The 25409-nt window shown below is 45.1% G+C and overlaps 1 protein-coding gene across 2 annotated transcripts in view; it reads right to left on the bottom strand.

The window, feature by feature from the left end:
- Positions 1 to 25409, bottom strand: part of LOC139046748 (calcium-activated chloride channel regulator 1-like) — a 160799-nt gene that overhangs the window by 16094 nt on the left and 119296 nt on the right. For both annotated transcript variants that reach the window (XM_070541064.1, XM_070541065.1), the window contains 3 exons: positions 22331 to 22601; positions 19968 to 20141; positions 17126 to 17401 (listed from right to left, as the gene is read on the bottom strand). In XM_070541064.1, coding sequence (XP_070397165.1) covers positions 17126 to 17401; positions 19968 to 20141; positions 22331 to 22601 — 721 coding nt within the window. The remainder of the gene's footprint in view (positions 1 to 17125; positions 17402 to 19967; positions 20142 to 22330; positions 22602 to 25409) is intronic.

Here is a 25409-nt window from a genome sequence, read left to right on the forward strand (position 1 = left end):
GAGACGTCACGTCATTCAACTGAAGCTCTGAACAGGAAGTGGCTTTCACTCAGCTTCGACACCGCCTGGCATCACCCCCTGTTCTTGGGCATTTCGACGAGGAAGCCGAAACGGAAATTCATACCGACGCCAGTAACGTCGGTCTGAGTGCAGTGATCGTCCAGCGGTAGGAGAATGGCGAAACAGCCATAGCTTACGCCAGTCGCACCCTATCTCTACCTGAGTCCGATTACACTACTACAGAGAAAGAGTGTCTTGCCGTCGTATGGGCACTTGCAAAGTGCCGACCTTATCTCTACGGCCGCCCGTTCCGAGTCGTGACGGATCATGGCTCTTTATGCTGTCTCGCCAGCGTAAACCTCGTATTCTTAAATACGCCTTCACTTCAAGCTTCTCCTCGACTCAGCCAAGTCAAGGCGACGGGGTTGCCATCACTCAAGGCAGCGTTGCGTTTCGTGAACACTCCGCCGAGAAACGCCTCGAAATTGCGCCCTCGACTCGAGTGAAGTGCACCGACCGAGAACAGCTTCTGATATCGAGACTATTCTTCAATGTTATTACTAAAACTACAATTATTTAAGACAAATGTGCGCTTCCGTCAATTCACCTCCCTAATCAAACGACTGTATGGTGCAATGCATAACTTTAGCTCGGTAAGGCGGCCGTGTGAGTACTCGAGTGATAAATCAAGCGGGAGCTGTGTTTGAGGTCTAGCAACAATCGCACCCCAACAGCTGAGAGCATGGCGCATGGCTGAAAACAAAGAAAATTTGCGCCAGCGTTTGTCCACTGCTTTTTGTTTCCTTGTGCTTCATTGGTGGTCCACGTTGCGGTTGTTAATCGCGGTTATTATGGGTGATACTGTCCGTGTGCGTATGGTGACCGAGCCGGATTGACTATAAAGGAGGCCACAGATGGAACGGCCGATGGGCAGCTTTGTTTACCTTCAAGATTCAAGACCGATTGGTGCTCAAAGTTTGCTGAAAGAAACAAGAGGACAGAAATACGGGTGAATGAACAGTCCTCACGCAGTTCATGTCCCGCTCTCCATCGTAGCCAACGTCGCCGCACTTGCGCACCATTACGTTGTCTTGCAAGCCCTCACGAATTTATTCGGCCCCTTTGGTTCCAGCGATGACGAGAACAGTACTTTGTCGCAGTAAAATAATGCTTCCAGTGTCAGCGGCGACAACACCCAATGAAGTGTCACACCCCGCTCACCATCGCCTCTTGCAGGAGCAGGGATTCCCGTAACACTCGCTGGAACAGTGGACTGACCTCGGCAGCAGAAGCCTTTGAGGAGCGTGCCCTCCCCACCTCACGCCAACCTCCCCCCCCCCCTCGGAAGCGAAAATGAGATGGCCCACGCGGCTCCAGATGCCTAGGACGGCGGCAATTCAGCGCATGCGCAGGCCGTCTCCCCGGTGCTCGTCCTCCACTTTCCGAGTCATGCTTTCACTGTAGCGGCCTCCTCCACTTACCCCTCCGGCGCTCATACATTACGCTGCGCTCCGCGTTCCACTGTGTCGCCATGCCCTGCACGCTCTCAAGTTCACCAAACGGCCACATAGGGCGAAAAAATCATCCGCGCGCCGCTGCTAACAAAACCAGCATAGCAGGATCACTTCCGAATGCTTACGTTAGTTTAAACATTTCCGGCTAGAGGCGCCGTAATAAGCGCAATATTATAAATAGTGGTGCAAGAAAAATTACAAGGCGAAAGTGAGCACTGGTTGTCAGAAATACGTGACAAAAAGAAGGCCGCACCTAGAATATTTTGGAACCACATCAAATTATTAGGCAGGAAGTCAACAACCACACAACAACATATCCCAGAAGAAGATGAAAACAGACTGGAAGGAGCAGCCCAATAAATTACATCCGAAACGTATCAGCCGAATATTTCCACGGCAATGACGAGGTTGTATTTGAAGAAAAAAAGAGCATGAGAAAGACCGAAGTGGAAAAGGAGCTTGTGCTGACAAATTTAAACTGGAAGAAAGCAGAAGAGAAAATTCTTAAGCGCACATCCACAGAGCTAGACGACGTTCCCGTTAGGCTGATAAATGAACTAGGACCAAAAAGTAAGGAAGCTTTGGTGAAAGCAGTGGAAAGAACTTTAAAAGATAGACGAATACCAGACAGTTGGCGACAAAGTAGAATGAATTTAATTTATGAAGGTAAGGTGGAGAAAGAGAGAATTCACTCGTATAGACCATTCACCATTATATGGGTAATATACACACAAGCAATGCCGGAAATCAAATTAAAGCATGAAACATGGGCAGAGAATAATGGCATTTTGGGAGAGCTTCAGAATGGCTTCAGAATAGTTAGGCGTTTGGATGATAACTTGTTTGTTCTTACTCAATGTATTGAAATGTCAAAAGCAGAAATCAGACCGTTGTATGTGGCCTTTTTAGACATTACAGGAGCCTACGACAACGTAGACAGAACATTTTGTGGGAAATTTTGGAAGGGGAAGGCTTAGGTACCGATTTTCTACAGCGTTTGAGAGATATTTACCTAGAAAATACCGTTTGCGTTGAATGCGAAGGGATGAGGAGCGAGGAGATAGTTCATATCAAGAAGGGACTGAGGCAGGGGAGCGCTTTATCCCCGCTGCTGTTTATGGTGTACATGGTAAGGATGGAGAGGGTGCTAGGAGGAAATAATATCGAGAATAATCTCTCATACGTCAGGTATAAAATTTTTTAAACAGGGTTGAAGTACCTCAGACAGGCTGGCCAACGTTTCGATAGGTGGACCTATCTTCGTCAAGGGCCTTTGACGAAGATAGGTCCACCTATCGAAACGTTGGCCAGCCTGTCTGAGGTACTTCAACCTTGTTTAAAAAATTTTATACCACAGTGTGCCATTCCATCTGCCAGCCCCTTTCTTGTTTTTGGACTCTCATACGTCAGCAGCTTAGCAAGTGACCTCGGCGGCGGTCAGACCTGCGACACAGCAGAGGGTGCTAAGAATCCGTGGCTCCGGACAGGCCACCATTGGAATATGAACGTGGCAATGTTTAACGCTAGAGCTTTATCTAGTCAGGCGAGTCTAGCAGTGCTATTGGAGGAGTTAGAGGGCAGTAAATGGGATATAATAGGACTCAGTGAAGTTAGGGGGCCAAAAGAAGCATATACAGCGCTAAAAAGTGGACACGTCCTGTGCTACCGGGGCTTAGCGGAGAGACGAGAACTAGGAGTCGGATTCCTGGTGAATAAGAATATAGCCGGTAACATACAGGAATTCTATAGCATTAACGAGAGGGTGGCATGTCATGTTGTGAAACTTAGTAAGAGGTACAAAATGAAGGTTGTACAGGTCTACGCCCCTACATACAGCCATGATGACCAGGAAGTCGAAAGCTTCTATGAAGACGTGGAATCGGCGATGGGTTGAGTGAAAACAAAATACACTATACTGATGGGCGATTTCAATGCCAAGGTAGGCAAGAAGCTGGCTGGAGGCAAGGAAGTGGGGGAATACGGCATAGATACTAGGAATAGCAAGGGATAGTTATTAGTAGAGATTGCGGAACAGAATAATATGCGGATAATGAATACCTTTTTCAGCAAGCGGCATAGCCAAAAGTCGACCTGGAGGAGCCCGAATTGCGAGACTAGAAATGAAATAGACTTTATACTCTGCGCTAACCCTGGCATCGTACAAGATGTGGACGTGCTCGGTAAGGGGCGCTGCAGTGACCATAGGATGGCAAGAGCTCGAATTAGCCTAGACCTGAGGAGGGAACGGAAGAAACTGGTACATAAGAAGCCGATCAATGAGTTAGCGGTAAGAGGGGAAATAGAGGAATTCCAAATCATGCTACCGAACAGGTATTCGGCTTTAACTCAGGAAGAGGACCTTAGTGTTGAAGCGATAAACGACAATCTTGTGGACATCATTAAGGAGTGTGCTATAGAAAACGGCGGTAACTCGGTTAGACAGGATACCAGTAAGCTATCGCAGGAGACGAAAGATCTGATCAAGAAACGCCAATGTATGAAAGTCTTTAACTCTACAGCTAGAATAGAACTGACAGAACTTTCCAAGTTAATCAACAAGCGTAAGACAGCTGACACAAGGAAGTATAATATGGGTAGAATTGAAGAAGCTCTCAGGAACGGAGGAAGCCTAAAAGCAGTGAACAAGAAACTAGGAATTGGCAAGAATCAGATGTATGCGTTAAGAGACAAAGCCGGCAATATCATTACTAATATGGATGAGATATTTCAAGTGGCTGAGGAGTTCTATAGAGATTTATACAGTATGAGTTGCACCCGCGATGGTAATGTAAGAGAGAATAGCCTAGAGGAATTCGAAATCCGTCAAGGAACGCCGGAAGAAGTAAGCAAAGCGTTGGGAGCCATGCAAAGGGAGAAGGCAGCTGGGGAGGATCAGGTAACAGCAGATTTGTTGAAGGACGGTGGGCAGATTGTTCCAGAAAAACTGGCCACCCTGTATACACAATGCCTCATGACCTAGAGCGTAACGGAATCTTGGAAGAACGCTTACAATCCCAATCCATAACAAAGGGGACGCCAAAGACTAGAAAAATTAGAGACCGATCAGCTTACTGTCACTTGCCTACAAAGTAATTACTAAGGTAATTGCAAATAGAATCGGGAACAGAGACTTCCATCAACCAAAGGACCAGGCAGGATTCCATAAATGCTACTCAACAACGGATCATATTCACACTATCAATCAGGTTATAGAGAAGTGTACGGAATATAACCAATCATTATATATAGCTTTCTTTGATTACGAGAAAGCGTTTCATTCAGTCGAAACCTCAGCAGTCATGGAGGCATTGCGGAATGAGGGTGTAGAGGAGCCGTATGTAAAAATACTGAAAGATATCTATAGCGGCTCCACAGCCACTGTAGTCCTCCATAAAGAAAGCAACCAAATTCCAAAAAAGAAAGGCGTCAGGCAGGGAGATACGATCTCTCCAATGATATTCACAGCGTGTTTACAGGAGGTATTCAGAGACCTGGATTGGAAAGAATTGGGGATAAGAGTAAATGGAGAATACCTTAGTAACTTGCGCTTCGCTGATATTGCCTTGCTTAGTAATCCGGGGGACCAACCGCAATGCATGCTCACTGACCTGGAGAGGCAAAGCAGAAGGGTGGGACTGAAAATTAATCTGCGGAAAGCTAAAGTAATGTTTAACAATCTCGGAAGGGAGCAGCAGTTTACGATAGGTAGCGAGGCACTGGAAGTGGTAAGGGAATGCATCTAATTAGGACAGCTAGTCGCTGCTGTTCCGGATCATGAGAGTGGAATATTCAGAATAAGCATGGGCTGGGGTGCGTTAGGCAGGCATTCGGAGATCATGAAGAGCAGGTTGCCATTATCCCTCAAGAGAAAAGTGTATAACAGCTTTGTCTTACCAGTACTCACGTACGGGGCGGAAACCTGGAGGCTTACGAAAAGGATTCTACTTAAATTTAGGACGACGCAACGAGCGATGGAAAGAAGAATGATAGGTGTAACGTTAAGGGATAAGAAAAGATCAGATTCGGTGAGGGAACAAACGCGCGTTAATGACATCTTAGTTGAAATTAATAAAAAGAAATGGGGCATGGTCAGGACATGTAATGAGGAGGGAAGATAACCGATGGTCATTAAGGGTTACGGACTGGATTCCAAGGGAAGGGAGGCGTAGCAGGAGTCTACAGAAAGTTAGGTGTGCAGATGAGATTAGGAAGTTTGGAGGGACAACATGGCCACAATTAGTACATGGCCGGGGTGGTCGGAGAAGTGTGGGAGAGGCCTTTGCCCTGCAGTCTGCGTAACCGGGCTGCTGATAATGATTACGATGGTATGGAGCAGCAACTCGCAGGTTTGTTTTATGCGGACGACATTGTGTTGCTAGCTAATGAGCAAAGTGATTTGCAACGTCTGGCTGATATCTCTGGACAGGAAGGCAACAATGTAGGTTTGAAATTTAGTGTTACAAAACTAGGTGTACACGTGCACAGGTGGACGGATGGTATTCAATAGAAACAGTGAACAGACAGTGGAGATAGAGGGCCAAGAAATACCTCGGGTAACAGAATATAAATACCTGGGTATATGGATAAACGAAGGCAATAGATATTTGGAAACACAGAAAAAAACCATAGCAGCATACGGGAAGAGAAATGCAGCCATAATGACGCACAGAGCGCTATGGGGATAGAATAGGTACGACGTCTTCCGAGGTATGTGGAATGGTGTAATGGTTTCAGGGCTTACTTTTCGAAATGCTGTTGTTTGCTTTAAATCAGGTGTAGAATGAGGACTCGACGGGAACAAAAGGTGAGTGGGTCACCTCGCAGTGGGCGCTCACGCGAAGACTACAAATGAAGCTGTGCAGGATGATATGGTCTGGACTAGTTTTGATGTGAGGGAAGCTCGCAGTAAAATTGAGTATGAAGAACGGCTGAGGAATATGGAAGAAATAAATGGGTTGGGATGGTGTTCAGGTATCTGTGCAGGAAAAATTTGATTAACAGTGGAGCAAAAGAACTAGGAAGCTTAGACGCAATATGGGGCCTGTATGGCGGGCAAGACCGCAACAAAGAAGGTCAAGCGAAAAGTCAGGGAGGCTGAAATAATCTCATGGGTGGCGGCAATTGAAAAGAAACCTGCGATGAGTAGCTACCTAAGAGGAAAAAACAAAATCAGGAAAAAAACCATTTAAGATAGCTCAAAAGGAAGCTCATTACTTTTCGAAGCGAGATCAGCATGCCTTAGAACCCGCACCTATAAAGGGAAATATAAGAAGGAAGAAGAAGCATGTTCTTGCTGCAGTAGACCTAAGGAAACGACGAAGTATGTTTTATTAGAATGTGAAGACGTCTATCCAGCGGTCGATTTAGGCACACTGGCCTCCTTGAAGCCCTTGGGTTCCGAGGGAGCAGTGGTAAAGCAAACATGTCCGTAGTAGGCATTACTAAGAGGCGATTGGAGGATTGGTGGAAGAAAAGTAGGGAAACGACAAAAGACGGAGACGTACAAAAGCACAGTTCGCAACAGGGGATCAGAAAATTTGGGCGTGGCAGTTCATAGTATTTATATTTCTTTTTTCATTGTTTAACGTAGGTAGGACATTAGGCAGTATAATAGCAACAGCTTGCATGGTGACGCAACCCACCACCCCGTTCCAAAACGGACGCTCATAACATCCATCCATCCATCCATCCATTTCATTTTACAAGCTTTCTCTTACAATTACCGAAGCGTTCTCATTGCATAAAAGAGAGGGCAAAATTATCATTGCTAATTAGATATTGTACTCTTTGCTACTTAGTTTATTGTTTCTTTGTCGTTATAAACGCAAATAGCGTTCAGCATCATCGATCTTTGACGTGATCTCTGGCCTTCTTTAAATATTTTTACCGGTATTTTCGAGTGCACAGCGGCACGGATTCATTCGTTCGTAGACTCAGACTGGTTGCTTCTTTGTTGCTAAAGAAAGTTTGTTGCCCTTCGACGTCTCGCGTTATTTAATTTGCGGTGCAGTAACGTGTTTGCAAGCAGACACGTAAGCCCTAAAGTTGGGTTTCGGTCATGAGTCATTCGGGATAAGTCTGCGTCGAAACGGGAGCCGGATTGTGCGCAGCTGACAACGGCAATAACGGTGAGTCGTTTAACGCTGCTGCTTGGATCGTTATATAATATCCGTCTCATTACCTTCCAAACGGGGACAAGTTAACGAACTACATTCTGCGTTACTTATGGGCAGTCAGGATCCTCAGTTGCTGTTTCCTAAATAAATCTCTACTTGCGAGGCTGTCGTTATACACACACAACCAGGAAAAAAAAGGAGCGATGTCGGAACGCGCGTCTCATTTTTCATCTTATTGTAGCCGTGGCCATAGGGGGACTGAGTGGCCTTATCAATATACATATAAAACCTTTTCTTGCGAGTCCGCCGGCAACTTCTTTCGTCCACAAAACCAAATAATACTTTGGTAAAGTGAAGCGAAAGTACAGAATTTGATGTAATAAACAGTTGCAAGCATAATAATTCACCCATAGTTCGTAGTTGTCGGTTCCAAATGCTCTTGCTGCTCAGTTTGGTTTACCGTAGGGCATTTATTTTTGCAGTAGTGAAGCGGTGCATCACGTACATGCAGAAAAATAGTGCATCAATTCTCATAGCTTCATGACTTCCATGCATTTGCTTGTGGAACCAGCAGTGTGATCTCTTCTAGAGTATAAATTATTGCACAAATGTTCTGATTTGTGATTTCAGTAATACTTAAGCTGTTGATATGCATTGCGGTGAGGCAGACATCAACTTTGTGGACAACAGCAATATTTATTTACCATGCTGCTTAAGCACCCTAGAGCGCACAGTGTACATTTGCATGTGTTCTTGAGTCGCAAACCATTACAATATTTATATGTCACACCTTTTTGCATTACATATTCCAAAATTGTGTTTTTCAATTTCTGATTCAGTCAAAATTTCTGTTCCAGACATGCAGTAGTGAGGACGGCACCAGTATAGAGCAACAGACATCACGCACTAAACAGAAGCTGCTGCCTGCTACAACAAGGCTGTTGTGTGGACGTTGGCTGCTACTGCAAGGTAAACACGTGGTTCAGAAATAAATATGCTTCATATATGCTGTACTGGATTGCTAGTGTTCAGATACATGTCATTTCTTTGCAGCAGATTTGAATGTTTGTTCATATTCATGGCTCAGTATAATTGGCTCGAACATAAAATAAAACACACATGAGTTTGGCTAATCTGTGCTGTATCTAATGTGTCACCGTTATGCCCTAACAGGGTCTATGCCAAGCACATTTCGGTCATCGCAGGAGCTCCTATCTGCACCAACAGGAAGGGTCTGGAGCGAAATTTGCAAGACTTTAACCCCACAAAGAAGCGCATGCAGAAGAATTTGGATGCGATATCAAGCCTGCAGAGGACTGTTTCAAGACTGAAAAGAGCTTCAGTCACCATTCCACCACCACGGACATTTCCCTGAGTCATTCATCTAACTCAAAAACGACTTTCTAGCAATTCTTGGTCTTCAGATGCACCTGTAACTTCTGACCAAGCTCGGATGACGCTGGCCAAAAGAGTTCCGTCAGTTTGCCCTTAATCAGCTTCCTGGCCATGTCAATTCCATTTCTGGCATGTGTAATTTTTCTTCTATAAATGCAAGCGTTTTCATTTCCCCATTCTCGTTAGAGATCATTCATCCTCATCCAAACATAAAGGTCAACCGATTCTTCGATGAAACTTAATACATTCACTGTCTAGTTGCCTAACATATATGTAGCAGTATCTTGTAGTGTATGTTGTCATGTACACTTCCTCTCCTGAAATAGCTAATGCAGCATCGGCATGTGTCTTGCATTAACTACGCACCATGTGCTATGCACCATTTTACTTTGCTTGATGTTTATAGCCTTCAATGCTTTCGAGCAGAGTGGCTTCTCTCTTGAAGGCAAGATTTCTCATTTTCCATATTCCTTGTATTATTGATGACTGCTCTTCTTCTTCGGTAGCCTGGGTCTTTGCGCAAGCTGCACTGAAGTTAGTGATTGCAGAATATGGTTTTGCTGCCCCACTTGGTTGTGGATGCCATGTTATGTTTCTCGGATGTGGGTGCCTGGTCAGTTGCATTTGTAAGTAGACTCTCGAGGTAAGCATTTGCTCATGCAGTCCGCACAGCGACACAGATTCCCAGTATACACATACCCTAACTGGTGCTCCCCGTTCGTTTTTTCCTGCTGCAGCCATGGGCAAATTGTGCTTGTGGCCTAGCTTGGCCATGATTTGCTCAAAAGAGAGACGAAAATATGTGCTTACTTGGTTCGAAGTGTATGAAGTTGATAGCCATATGCAAAAATGGCTGCCGAAGGTGATGTCCACGAAAGCGACTTGTCCATATTGAGACAAAGTGGGACACCCAGTGTGTGCCACACATTGGCAGCCCTCGATAAAAAAGAGACGCGCAGGTCGGAAAGGAGCTAATGCTAAAATTCCGGGTAGTCCATGTCGCTGTGTTGGTTGCGGCAGCAGATGCCTGTGTCACCTGATTGCTTCGCACTGGAAGTTGCTCATCTTCAACAGCAACTGTCGGTTCAAACAGCTGTGATGCGCTGTCCAATCTGTTTGTACTGCTGGTTGTCGCTCGTTACGAGACCACCACATGCGACAAAGCAAGCAATATGCCTGTAAGTAGGCGGCTGAATGTACCCTAAGAGACCCGTTTCTGTGAATGCTCATTGTTGTCATATGGTTCGTAGCCAATGTATAATGTATGGTCTGAACCTCATGCGGTGAGTGATTGCTGTTTAATTTTGCGGTTATCTTACTTGGTTACAGTTGCCGTGTTATGTTTTTCTAATATGGCGGGCTGGTCAGTTGCATTGGGAAGCAGTCTCTCGAAGTAAGCATTTGCTCCTGCAGTCTGCACAGCGACATACACACCATACAAACACCATTATTGGTGCTCCCCGTTAACCCTTTCTTGCTGCAGCCATGGGAAAATTGTGCCTGTGGCCTTTCTCGGATGCGATTAAGCACGAAAGGTGACCAGCATACGTGCTTACATGGTCCGACGTGTATGAAGTTAATAGCCGCATGGGTGGAAAGGCCCGCTAAAGTGGCTGATGAAGGTGATGCCCACGAAACCGACTTGTCCATATTGAGACAATGTGGGACACGAAGTGTGAGTCACTCATTAGTGACCCCCGAAAGAAAAGAAACGTGCAGGTTGGAAAGGGGTCAACGCTAAAATGCCGGGTAGTCCCTGTCGCTGTGTTGGCTGCGGCAGCAGATGCCTGCAGCACCCGATAGCATTGCAATGCAAGTTGCTCATCTTTAATGGCGACTGCCGCTGCAAACAGGTGGGACACTCTGTCCAATCTGCTTACGCCGCTAGTTGTCGCTCGTTGCTAGACCGTCATGTGCGACGACGACGGTGAGCCGTTTACGAGCTCGCGTCAGTGATTCCAGGCTATCTCGAATTTCTGCTATTGCACGAAAATGTACAATGCTTGTCTTCTGCCAATAAAGTCGCACATTCTGTTCACTCACTCGCGGCTTGTTTGTATGGGCATCAGTAGAGGTTCTTTGGTCTCCTGGCAATTAGAATGCACCGGCTACGCGGCAGCGAAGGCATTGATGCAGGGCAAGCACTGCGTGTACCAGCATATGCCACCGGCAAAAAGCGGCCATAATGGATTTTGCTATAAAAAAATATTCCGCTTCCGGATTTAGCAGCGCCATGTGGCGCCCACCTAGGTAAGTTCTATGCGCTGCCGCTGTTTATTTTCGTACCACTGCGAAAGGTCCAGTTTCCCCTTCTCTAAAGTTGTTTCTTTATTCTATGATATCGCGCCTTGGGTCGGTCGAAGTGGTCGCCTGCCATACTGCTGCGCATGGCTCGTGTTCCTCGCCACTTTTCCAGGCTTTTGCGTATGTACTATTGGATTATTTCTTGCGCTACACGCCCGACTTTGGCGATTTAGTAATCTCCTATCGCCACGTGCGCGGCTTTGTGCGAGTATGGCTGCTCGTTCACGATCACCACGCGCACGCTACCTCTCGCGTACGGTGGATTGTATCGATCTTCGCAGGTGTTGCGTTTGTGCGCCTGTTCGAATCACAACCACCGTGTGCTAAGTATTTGCGTGTGTGACGGTGACGCTCACCACGTGCGTAACATTTGACTTCCTCGCACGCCGTACTGGTGCGAGTGAACCCTGAGATTCACTGGTGTTGATGCCGCGTGCTTTTCTTTTGTGCGTGTGCGTGCGCGCACGAATTCTAACGTACTATAGCGGATTTTGCCGCATCAAAAAAGCACAATCCTCGCGCTGGCCACCAACCAACGTCGAGTGCTACAAGCATCCACGCACCGCTAACTTGATCCATGTACTGCCTTGGTCTTCGGCAAAGCGATGCCGCAGAGGCGAGGTCCAGCAGAAATCGTAGACAAATGGGATCGCCAAGCGCGCCACTGCCGCCGCTGTGGCTCCCGCACCACCCTACAACACCCCTGTCATCTCAGTGGTGCTGCTAGCCAGCCGAAGCATCCCACCCCGGCCCTCTCGCAAGATTCGTCCTCCTCACATTCTAAGTCGGCTCGGCTTGTTGGTTCTCCAGAACCAACTTTTGTGGAACTCCCCGTGAGCTCAGATGAGGAAGATATGGATTTGTCTGCCTCTCGGAAACGCGACAGCGATGACGAGGGTGACGCCCTAGAGCAGGCGATGGCTTCCATTGCCCTCCCAAAGAGCAAGAAGTCAGCGCCTCTCCCTCCTTGCTCCACAGCTGAGGACCGGGATGCCAGTTCGACCGCATCCGCAACCAGTACCGTGGTTCCCGATTCTGCCATTTCTTACAAAGACTGCACCCCCGGAGATGCTGTGATTGCCGAGACAACGGATTCGCTTGTAGACATTCCTACCAAGTATACTACAGGGGCTAAGGCAATCTCGGAGGTTCCCCAGAAACCTGCACTACAGGCGGCCCTCGGAAAGACACCAGCTGCGATGGTGACAAGCGGCACGTCACAGAGCGCAGCTGCCTTCCTGGAGGATTCCCCAGCTCCTCCGACAAAGCACCTTGCCGAGAAAAAAAAAGAAGGGCAAGGGCAAGCAACGGCCAACTCCAGGTAGTCTGTAGCTTTGAGGAACTGCTACTACCTCGGGCCCACCGCCTTCTCCGCAGCAACAGGCCCCACTGAAAGACGCTCCCTCCAGGCGCCAGACCACACTCTCCCCGGCACCCGAGAGCGGCGAACCAGCACAAGACGCGGTCACTGCGGTCCTCTCTAGTAAAGCCCCTTGACAATTTGAAAGTACTACCACTCTTTTAACTCTGTCGCCGCCGCGCGACCTCCTCGCCTCCTCCTCGCCCTGTGCGGGTGCCCCCTGGGGCAACCAGTTTTACACCGTTTTTCTGTACGACGAATGGTCTGCCTGCCATTGCCCTTGGAAACACGTGGACTTGCGTTTGGATTGTGTTTTCCTTTTTAGTTCGCGCCATTTGAGCGTTATGCCGTGCTGTCGGGGCCGGATTAAGAAAAATGGTGGCCCTGGGCTAATGCGCATGCAGGCTCCCTATCCCTATACTGGCCCCCGCCCTAGTCGCCTGCTACGCTATGGAAATATCCCATGTTTAATTTTAATTCCATCAAATTAGAAAGAACGAAGTGCGATCAACGGGATTATTATTATAGTTATTATGAGGAAAAGAAAACTTGCTTAAAACGCGTGTTGTTGTAAACACCAACATATATGTTCCATTTCGTGGTTAATCTGCATTCTGTTTCTGCATTCTAATCTGCATTCTGATCTCACCTGTAAATATTAGTGTCAAGTCCACATGCACATTTCATAATTAGTTTTGTACTCTTTTTCTCCCTCTCTCCTCTGGAATTCCCCATCCCTATACAGAATAGCATGCCAGCGGTTGTATGCGCACCACCAGAATTCTATGTTTTACCAATAAAGAGTGTCTCTCTCTCTCTTGTCAGGTTTCTCTGCTAACTACAGCACAAAGCACGTAAGCTGTAGAGGACATAAATAAAAAAATAAACATATGATGGCTACAGCCGCATGCTAGTAAATGTAATGAAAAAAATAAAAGAAATCACTCAGTTTATGAGTGCGCCGTTTCGTTATTTTAACGTTTTATTTGCCAGTGGCACGTTGTCGATGTCGCAAAGGAAAGTAATGTTTCGCGGCGTTTCCTAATTCTACCAATCATTCTACTAATTCTACCAATCATAACAAACAGCACTGAGAAATAGAATTAGACACGTACTCGTTAGCAAATGAAATCTCTCAGCGTTCTAGTCAGCAACCTGCCATCTTGCAATATTTGTTAGAAGAGTGCAGCGGTGGCATAGAGGTAGAGCATCCGCCTCGCATGCAATTGAATAGTGGTTCGAATCCCGATGCCGCGCAATTTTCCACGGGATGAAACAAAATCCGCATGTAGAATAAATTGCATAAACAGGCCTGGAGTGCGGCGTGATCCCGGAGACCAGAACCGGTAATGAACTCCCTCACCGGAGCAGGATTCGCCACCCTGCTTTAGTACTTGGCCAGAACCTACCATATGAATACGAAAATCTAACCCTGGCCCTCAGTCTTCTGCAACTGCGAAGCAACTGACCTCGGTGGCAGTCAGACATGTGACGCGCCAGAGGGCGCTAAGAATCACTGAGTCTGGACAGGACGGCGTTGGAATCTGAACCAGATAACGTTTAACACTACAACGTCATCTATAGAGGCGATTTTAGCAGTCCTATATGAGGAGTAATCGGGAGGAATTATCAGTGAGGTTAGGAGGACAAAAGAAGCATATACAGTGCTAAAAAGCGGGCCCATCCTGTGCTACCGGGACTTCGCGGTGAGACCAGAACTAGGAGTCGGATTGCTGAATAATAAGGATATAGCTGGTAACATACAGGAATTCTATAACAATAATGATAGGGTGGCAGGTCTTCTTGCGAAAATGATAAAGAGGTACAAATTGAAGGTCGTACAGGCCTACGCCCCTACATCCACTCATGATGCCCAGGAAGTCGAAAGCTGCTATGAAGGCGTGGAATCGGCGCTGGAAAACGTCAAAACAAATTACTTTTCACTGAAGGCCGACTTCAATGTCAGGGTAGGCAAGAAACAGGCTGGAGACAAGTCTGTGGGGGAATATGGCAAAGGTTCTAGGAATAGCAAGGGAAAAGTTATTGGTAGAGTTTGCAGAACGGCATAATATGGGGATAATGAATACCTCCTTCCGCGAGTGGGATAGCCGAAAGTGGACGTGGGGGAGCCCAAATGGTGAAACTAGAAATGAGATAGACCTCATACTCTTCGCTCACCCGGCATCATACAAGATGTGGACGTTTTAGGCAAGGTGCGCAGCAGTGACCATAGAATGGTAAGAACTGCGCTTTGCCTAGACTTGAAGAGGGAACCGGAGAAACTGGTACATAAAAATCCGATCAATGAGTCAGTGGTAAGAGGGAAAATAGAGGAATTCCGGATCAAGCTACAGAACATATATTTGGCTTTAACTCAAGAAGAGAATCTTAGTGTTGATGCAACTAACAACAATGTTATGGGCATCATTAAGGAGTGTGCAATAGAGGTCAGTGGTAACTTCGTTAGACAGGATACCAGGAAGCTATCGCAGGAGACGAAAGGTCTGATTAAGAAACGCCAATGTATGAAAGACTCTAAACCAACAGCTAAAATAGAACTGGCAGAACTTTACAAGTTAACCAACAAGCGTAAAAGAGCTGACATAAGGATGTATAACATGGATATAATTGAACAGGTTGTCAGGAACGGATAAAGCCTAAAATCAGTGAAGAAGACTCTCGGAATAGGCAAGAATAAGATGTATGCGTTAAGAGACAAAGCCGGCAATATGATTACTAATATGGATGAAATAGCTTATACAGTACCAGTGGCACCCACGACAATAATGGGAGAGAGAATAGTCTAGAAGAATTTGACATCCCACAAGGAACGCCGGAAGAACTAAAGAAAGCCTTGGGGGCTATGCAAAGAGAGAAGACAGCTGGAGAAGATCAGGTAACAGCAGATTTGTTGAATGGTGGACAGATTGTCATAGAAAAACTGGCCACCCTGTATATGCAATGACTCATGACCTCGAGCGGACCGGAATCTTCGAAGAACGCCAACAGAATCCTAAGCCATAAGGAAGGGATCACCAAAGACTTGAAGAATTATAGACTGATCAGCTTACTGTCCGTTGCCTGCTAAGTATTTACTAAGGCAATCGCAAATACGATCAGGAACACCTACGACTTCTGTCAGCCAAAGGACCTGAAAGGATTTCGTAAAAGATACACAACAATATACCATATTGACACTATCAATCAGGTGATAGACAAATGTGCGGAATATATTCAACCCTTATATATAACATTCATTGATTACGAGAAAGCGTTTCATTCAGTCGACACCTCCGCAGTCATGGAGGCATTATGGAATCAGGGTGTAGACGAGCAGTATGTAAAAATACTGAAATATATCTTAAACGGCTCTACAGCCACCGTAGTCTTCCATAATGAAAGCGACAGAATGCCAATAAAGAAAGGCGTCAGCAAGCAGACACGATCTCTCCTATGTTATTCATAACATGGAGGCATTGTCTATGAGAGTGAATGGAGAATACCTCTTAGTAACTTGCGATTCGCTGATGAAATTGCCTTGCTTAGTAATTCAGGGGACCAATTGCAATGTATGCTCACTGAGTTGGAGAGGCAAAGCAGAAGCTTGGGTCTAAAAATTAATCTGCAGAAAACTAATGTTTAACAGTCTCCGAAGAGAACAGCAGTTTACGATAGGTAGCTTGTCATTGGAAGTGGCAAGGGAATACATTTACTTAGGGCAGGTAGCGACCCCGGATCCGGATTATGAGACTGAAATAATCCGAAGAATAAGAATGGGCTAGGGTGTGTTTGGCAGGCATCCTCAGAAAATGAGCAGTAGTTGGCTATTATTTCTCAAGAGAAAAGTGTATAACCGCTGTGGCTTACCAGTACTCACCTACGGGGCACAAACCTGGAGGCTTACGAAAAAAGTTCTACTTAACCTGAGGACGACGCAACGAGCTATGAAAAGAAGAATAATGGGTGTAACGTTAAGGGATAAAAAACGAGCAGATTGGATGAGGGAACACACGCAAGTTAATTACATCTTTGTTCAAGTCAAGGAAAATGAATGGGCGTGGGCAGGGCATGTGTTAAGGAGGGAAGATAGCCGATGATAATTAAGGGTTCCGGACTGGACTCTAAGGGAAGGGAACCGTAGCAGGGGATAGCAGAATGTTAGTTGGGCGGAAGAGATTAGGAAGTTTGCAGGGACAACATGGCCACAATTAGCACATGATCAGGGTAGTTGGAGAAGTGTGCGAGAGGCCTTTGCCCTGCAGTGGACGTAAGCAGGCTAATGATGATCATGATTGGTTAGAATGAATTCTTCCACACTCTAATCACGCCCAGCAAAAAGCTTTTCCTCAATCCTATTGCCAGGCGTAATGCTCCTGTTGAGTATTCTGACATTACTTATTCCAATATTCCAGAAGGGTGCGTCAGACGATACGCACCTTTTCCGTCTGTCATGTGCGCGCCCGGCCAAGTCCACGTAATGCAGACGATAGGCGTCCTGTCGAAATCGACGTACCCACTCACAGCTCTAAAGTCCCAGATTATACCAGGAGGTACGTCCTTCTGTTGCAGGTCCCTGTCGAGCTTGAAGTAAGTGCCCACTGTGACTCTTTGAAATGGAGCCGTGGGCTCTTGTTTTCCCAGGAGGGTATCCACGAACGTGTAGTTGTCGGGAGCTCGTCGACCTACGCTTGGCGATGTTTTGTTCTGTCGCACTGCGAACCATATAGCAAAAGTTTTACTACCGCGACAATGTTTAGGTACGGCAATCTAGACTGATGATTTCACAGAAGAGAACATTTAAGGTTGGAATTGGGGCCAACTCGTACGCGACACTCAACAACGGTTGAGTACCTGCAGACAATAACGGTGATAAATGACGGAGCTATGTCGCAGGTGTACGTGTCCTGCGTGCAGTCTTCATTCTTGGAATACCCTGCTTGTTTTGGAACATTTTCTCTACATTATAGCAAGCTTTGTCTTGAGAAGATGAAAAATACTCAGAATCCATTCCGAGAGTTAAGGTACCTGTGTATATTATTGCTAGATATGGTGCAGATTTCAAGTAAATATAGAAGCTTGTTTTTTAGCATTGTTGCACGTACGAATGCGTTGTGCAGTGTCTGTCATACATGACAGTCTCCAGCATGCGTTCAGGCGTCAATGTTTAGAAACTATCAGCGATCAATTTCTGGCAGGTTATGCGCAAATGTTGTGGCGCTTACCACCTCGTTGAAGAGTGCTAAGAAAATGTCAAGTATTTCACTGCTATTAAAGAATTTCACGCATGTTTTAAAGCAAACACAACATCGTCAACTTATCAATATGCGTAAAGCAGTTGCACTATGTATATCAGCCTCCAGGTCAAGCTCAATTGTGGAGGGAAACGTGTAGCACAAGTTACGTGCAAAACACGGTCCCACGCATGCGCTACTACATTGCACGTCGAATGGTTCAATAACAGAAACAAGAACCGATCGAATATTATGAATATTGTCTACATTCTTGTAGAGAAATTATCGTCATCATGAGCCTGTTTTTAGTCCACTGAAGGACGAAGGCCCGTCACTGCGATCTCCAGTTACCCTGTACTGCGCCAACCGATTCCAACTAGCACCAGCGAATTTCGTAATTTCGTCATTCCAGCTAGCCTTCTGCCGTCCCCGACTGCGTTTCCCTTCTCTTGCTACCCATTCTGTCCCCCTAATGGCCCAGCAATTATCTGACTCGCGCATTATATTTCCTGCCCAGCTCCATTTTTTTTCTCTTTATGTCAATTACACTATTCTCTGTACCGGTTTGGAGAAATCAAGCTATGCTAAGTGCGGTGCTATTGTTTTAGAATTCTACTGCGCTTTTTAATATGCCATTCCTAACAACCAATGCTGGTTAGTGTTTTGCATGAAATAGAACAAATATTATCTTTGACGTCTACTAAAAGCGCAGAGTTAATCTCCTGATTTCTACGAAAATCTTTACTGAAATCCAAAAAGGAACACTTTATAATTTTAAACCTACGCAAGGCTTCGCGAATTGACCTCTATTGCTGCACCTTATTTCACGCCCCCTAAGGTTTTATACGAGTTGCGACAAAATGCTGTATAGCTTTTTTTGTAAAACCTCCGCAATAACAATGCCTTAATACAATAGGGAACAGCAATTTAAAATAGGCAGCGAGGCACTGGAAGTCGTAAGGGAATACATCTACTTAGGAGAGGTAGTCACTGCGGATCCGGATCATGAGACGGAAATAATCAGAAGAATAAGAATGGGCTGGGGTGCGTTTGGCCGGCATTCTCAGATCATGAAAAGCAGGTTGTCATTATCCCTCAAGCGAAAAGTGTATAATAGCTGTGTCTTACCGGTACTCACCTACGGGGCAGAAACCTGGAGGCTTACGAAAAGGGGTCTACTCAAATTGAGGACGACGCAACGAGCTATGGAAAGGAGAATGATAGGTGTAACGTTAAGGGATAAGAAAAGAGCAGACTGGGTGAGGGAACAAACGCGAGTTAATGACATCTTAGTTGAAATCAAGAAAAATAAATGGGCATGGGCAGGACATGTAATGAGGAGGGAAGATAACCGATGGTCATTAAGGGTTACGGACTGGATTCTAAGGGAAGGCAAGCGTAGCAGGGGGCGGCAGAAAGTTAGGTGGGCGGATGAGATTAGAAAGTTTGCAGGGACGGCATGGCCACAATTAGTACATGACCGGGGTTGTTGGAGAAATATGGGAGAGGCCTTTGCCATGCAGTGGGCTTAACGAGGCTGATGATGATGAATGCAATAGAAACGTGGCCAAGTTGCTAATCAGCTGTCATAGTTTTGAGCAGCATCGGCTATGAAAGGAACACGGCTGGTTCACTGCGTTATATTTTCTTCTGCTGCTTATGTGCGTTCCGATTTTGAAGAATTTTGGCTAGCGGGCGCCAACTGTAGCAAGTTCCTTAGATCAGGTTCACTGTTGTAAATAAGGTTCTCAGAAAGAACACCACTTACACTGATCATAATGTATCGATGTCCCTTTTACGAGATATAGCAAAATAAATGCAATACAAGAGAATAAGCAATGGACCGAAATGCAGGGTTGATCAGCTAACACATGGCGGCCTCATTTCGGTGAGGGCGAAACGCGAAAACACCCATGTACTTAGATTTAGGTGCACGTTAAAGAACCTCCGGTCGAACTTTCCGGAGTCCTCCACTACGGCGTGTCTCAAAATCAGAAAGTTGTTTTGGCGAATAAAAGCCCATAATTTAACTTCTTTTTCAACTCACCTCGGGTGTCTTCCGGAGACCAAACAGTTATGTCAGGGGGGAATCCCGGCGTACGGTACGCATGTCGAGTCTTGTCGTCACCGTAAATGTATGCATGGACTAAGTACCTCCCTCGGCCGGTGAATTGGGTGAAGTAGCCACTGTACACACCATCTTGTGCCATGATATCAGGATCTGTAAAATTAGTACCAATAGCCCGTGAATACATTATCAGTTAGGCTTAAAGTTGAATCAATTAATTGTTGTTTAAATGTTCCCGATATGAGGTAAAGTCATGTAAGAGTAAATTTTTTTACCCAGTTTTCGACTGGCTTTGTGGCCTTGCAAAGGAATCATCAGTAGCAAAATATTGCTTTATATATGTAGTAGTTTGCAATGATTACGCATGCTCGAAAAAACAGTAGAAGGGCCCAATACGACTGGTAAATCCCATAAGTCGCAAGATCAAGTTCGTTGCAAAGGTGCCGGTAGCGTATTATATCGCCGGAAATAATCACTTTGGTCGAAAAGCAATTGCTTTCAGTCAGTCGCTGGCTACTCGATGACTTGAGTCATATTCTGAAGCAATCACTTTCGGCGATAGTATCGCTTTGGCTATGCCTTTGCCATTGGAGCGCGCTGATTGGCTGTTTTTGCGAAATAGATTGAACTGATTAAATGGTTAAGCATTACGTCATCCCGTTTTCCTCAACGCACCAATCAGCACGCCTGATGGCTATGCTATCGCCTAAGGGGATCGTTTCAGAATACGTACCCTGGTGTGAACTAGGCCTAAATTGGACTGCTTGTACTAACCAGATAGCTATGAGTGCTTTTCATTTCAGACAGGACCATGTAATGTACAAATTGCGTTTAAAGGAAGAAATACAAATTTACCGCCTCGCCCATATAGTAGGCTCGCCACATTTCCAGACTGGCTTTGTGGCAGACCAGCTTTGCGCTGGCTCTGAAGCACCAGCTCCAGTAAATGTGGCGGGAGTCCCCTTACATACAAATATAGGAGGAGGCACACGCAGCCTCCTCTTGCCTCGCCATTGCCTCTTGTATTTTTTTCAATACCAGCCAGATGCGACTGATCCCACCGTTCACCACCCTCTCCAATCATCCTTTTCTACTCTGTCCCTTCGCGCCTGCGTTACTGTCGTGAGGGAGAGTACTATTTGGGCAGCGCGCCTCATGGCGGAAGTCGTAGTAAGACAGAGACGCAGGATAAGGTGAAAAGCCTGTTTCATGTGCTGCAACTGGAACGACAAAAATCGGTGTCGACGCCCGCGTTCCAAAAATAATTGTGATCACCAACCGCGTATGCGACTACCTTCCAAGAAACAAGCTTTTTTTTCAATGGCATGGAACTAGAAGAGCATATTTCGATAACCAAGCTGTCAGTCTATTTGCTGAAAGAAAAAAAAAAGAATATTTCTTGATATAGCTGGCACACGCAATTGGCAATTGTAATGATCTGTTTTTTCCTGCACTTGGGATTTTGATCTGTGTTTTGTTCCTATAATATTTTATTTATATTTGGTTGCATCAAGCACCATGTTTTACCTGGCCTTCTTGCTGTCTAATTTTTCGGATAAACTGTACAAGTGGCCTCATTTTCACAATAGGCTTTAGTTGGAAATTAGCCCTCATTCCTGTCTAGCGTCATCCTGTTCATACTGCTTCATGCTATGCACCCTTGCAACAGTTGTGTGTGTGTGTGTGTTTGTGCACATTTAATTTGGGTGTGAAACCGGGACCATCGGTCTTCCACTGTGCATGCTCATGAATTCATTATTTAAGCGCAACACAAAGACGAAACGTAGAAATTTAAGGCTTCCGCCTTAAAACTAACACTAAATTTTGCAGTCTATCTAACAACGATCAGAATACGATATGAGGCACACCATATCGGGCAAATTATTCTTACCACCCGCGGTTCTGCAACCTGCAGCTTTGTTTGAGCACACAAATCCCATGTGGTCACCATGACTGGTATTGAACGTGCGGCAACGGGCGCAGAACCTCAAAGCAATACACCAAGCCACCGCGCGTGGTCTGCGAGACATTGTTTATACGCACGATATCACACTACTTGAAAAGGCCTGATCTTATGGTTTAGCACAATTAAAGTTTTTGTGTACTTGTTTACATTAGTGCCGGAAATGAGAAATTTCCGGCACTAACAGCCCTGCAAGTGCGCGCAAGGTTACCTGCACATGTTTCGTCCTTTCCTGATAACAATCCTGCTTGCGTTTTATGAGAATTATTTTTCTCGTAGAAGTTAACTGAACCCCACATATATTACCATAGCCTTTTTTTTAACATGTATGACGCTCTCTCCCATGAATAAATAGAACAGAATGCCAAGGTGTCCTTACCATCGCCGTCATCATGCAGCCGGACAGGACAACTATACCCTCGTGCAGTACGGACCACAGCCGTTACATTTGCCTCCAAGACAACGTTGATGCCTTTCCTCACATCAACAAGTATAACGGCATCCTCTGGTTGGCTGAACACAGTCTCTGACATTTGGCACAAAGCCACTATCGGCCTATTGTTGAGATCCTTGATTTGGGACATGACATGCATAATGACAACGACTCGTCCCGTGCTTGAACTCTCCACTTGAATCATCCATGTACCAGGCTGGAAAAGTACATCGATTAATCAATAAATTAAGAAATCAATCATTCAATCAATAATTTGATGAATCAGTCAATTTATCAGTCAGTTCATCGAAGACGTACAAAGAAATATCGCTGCCAAGCGCTCTTTGCGAACTGAATCAAACAGACTATATTAAGTCCTTTCTTTTGTCTGCAATATATACAATAGTCAGGTACATAGAAACGTGCATCAGTCAATTTCGAGGTAATGTATCACTATACGCAGCTGTCACGACTTTTAGAACCACTCCATTGAATAGACAATTATTGCATGGCAAAAAGTCGAGCATTAGATAAGGATCAATGTATATCTCACATAAGCAGAGCTATTTACCGGAACCATTACTACGACAGAAACAGTAAACGGGAATACAGTGAATAATAAAGATTCACGCAACCTAATTTATTGCAATCTATTGCCGGAAACTAAAAATATTGGCTATTATTAAGGAAAGCGCCAGTCTATCCCGCAAATAAAGACCCTGGCCTTCTTAGAGCAACCGAAAAATGAAATTGAAAGACAACTGGATAATTGCGGGCCACATGTACTAAATCTCTGTAAAACGGACATATATAAAGCACGACAGAAAACCGTGGAATATCAGGATACTACATAGAAACATCGTTGGGGTCATGATCGCAGCAGTAATGAGTAATACTGAAAGGGTAATTCAGCAAAGTAACAAAATGTAAACCACCGCGAAAATTAAAAAAAAAATAGGAATGAAACAAAACGTTCTTTCGTCCAAATTTCTTTACTATGGAAAAATTATTCGCAAATAATGCCGTCGTAAACCGTCACACTGCTTAGCCAAACACACAACTGAAGCTGAAAGTGTAGCTGAGAAACCATGATGTAGAAAAAATTTTCATTTGTTAATTCATGTTATGGTGATGGTACCACCAAATTTCAAAGTGGGCACAAAAGCCAAGATTTGCAGACCTAAACATTTGTGTTACATTTTGTCGTTCGTAAAAATATTTGTCGTCTATAACATTGTGTAAGGTTCTCATTTACACGTTGGGTAACAGTTATTCGATATGGTTCATGTCTCTTACGCTCAACATATTTCAGTTTACAACTACTTTGAAGAGACAGAATAAAAAGATCATACCCTACACTGCCCGATACTCTTTTCTAATCGCTCCCGTAAAGAGAACGAGACGTGTAGCCCTCTCGCAATCCTAAGTGAAATTTCTACATACGTAAGGGAGCTTGATCTTTTTGATGTTGCATTTGTGATTACGCTACTTTTAATCGTCTTTTTGCATATGTTTTGGTCACTGCTCATAGTGTCCTCACCGGCTGCGTTGCCCATATACGGGTAGTGGGAAGCATAATTCGCACCCCTCCAGCCAGTCAATACAAGGTGTTTAAAAGTTATTTTTATGCGAAAACGTCAAATGGCCTGTTGAGCAAAAATGCCGGCCTGATTCGTTTGTTGCACCCAATTGACCCCTAAATTTCCATTGGCTACCCAATTGGCGTGGCCGCATCGTGGCTCCCGCCTTGTGCTGAGGTGATAGAGAAATGACTGGAAAACAGCGAATGAGGGTTTGTTTTATTCAACTTGCGTAATGGACAAATGGTGCAACAAAAAGTGCCCGGACTGATGTATGGGGACGACGTAGTGCTACTAGCGGATAATACAACAGATTTAAAGACACCTGCGAATATCTGTAGCAGCCTAGCGACAAATATAGGCCTTGAGTTTAGTAGAGAGAAATCGGAAATGATATTTAATGAAGAGACAAGTAATTACGTGGTGTCATTAAACAGCATGTCTAACCCACAGTCAAGCAATAAACATGTCGTGGCGTAAGCACATTCAAAACAAAGACTTATTCAAGCACACAGAAAAATAACGTAAAAGTAAATCGGAACCGGAATGCACCAATGACGAAACATAGAGCAATTTGGGGTGACAATAGGTATGAGGTAGCGCGTGGAATTCGGAAAGAAGTAATTGTACCATCGTTAACGTTCGGAAATGCCGTTCTATGCTTAAAACCGGATACCGTTTCGAGGCTAGAAGTTAACGAAAGATCGCTGGTTGGGTTGACTTTGATAGCCCACGGTAATACCACAAATGAGGGATTGCAGGGTGACATGCATTTGGCCTCTTTCGACGTCAGAGAAGCGGCAAGCAAAATTACTTTTGAAGAAAACCTCAGGAACACAGACGAAACTAAACGGGCGGCTAAAGTTCGCATATATCTGCAACTGAAAAGCACGGATAAATATTGGATGTAGTGGTCAAGAAAGTTGGCAACCATGCACGGGATAATTGAAAGTGTAAGTAGAGAACCAGGAATAATCAGAAGGGAAGAGAGAGAAACAGACAGCGAATTTGATGCAAATACTAAAAACAAAAAGACCATGGAGATTTACAAGAATGAGAAAAAGGAAATTAGTAGGGAAGTATCCCGATATTTGTGACTCGCGCCGGTTCTCAACTTGATGAGGCGTGCGTATGCTGCAGCTAAAATCCAGAGACCACTAAGGCCATCCTAAAAGAATGGGAAGGGATTAACTCAGGGAGACGCGTAGGTAACTTGCACCTTCCAAAATTCCTTGGATTTAAAGTGGACGGAAGGAGGAACCTATCGGTGGTCAAGATAAGCAAGAGACGTTTAGAGCATTCGTGTAAAAAAAAGCAGGGGAGAGCCATATACTGCCGGACATGTTACAGGCATACGTAGGGGCACAAGGTGGATAGAGAAGTTCTGAAAGAAAAAAAAAAGATTAAGGATATGTATACGAGTGCTACAATTAAATACAGATATA

The sequence above is a fragment of the Dermacentor albipictus genome, chromosome 6, assembly GCF_038994185.2.
Source record: "Dermacentor albipictus isolate Rhodes 1998 colony chromosome 6, USDA_Dalb.pri_finalv2, whole genome shotgun sequence".
NCBI lineage: Eukaryota > Metazoa > Arthropoda > Arachnida > Ixodida > Ixodidae > Dermacentor > Dermacentor albipictus.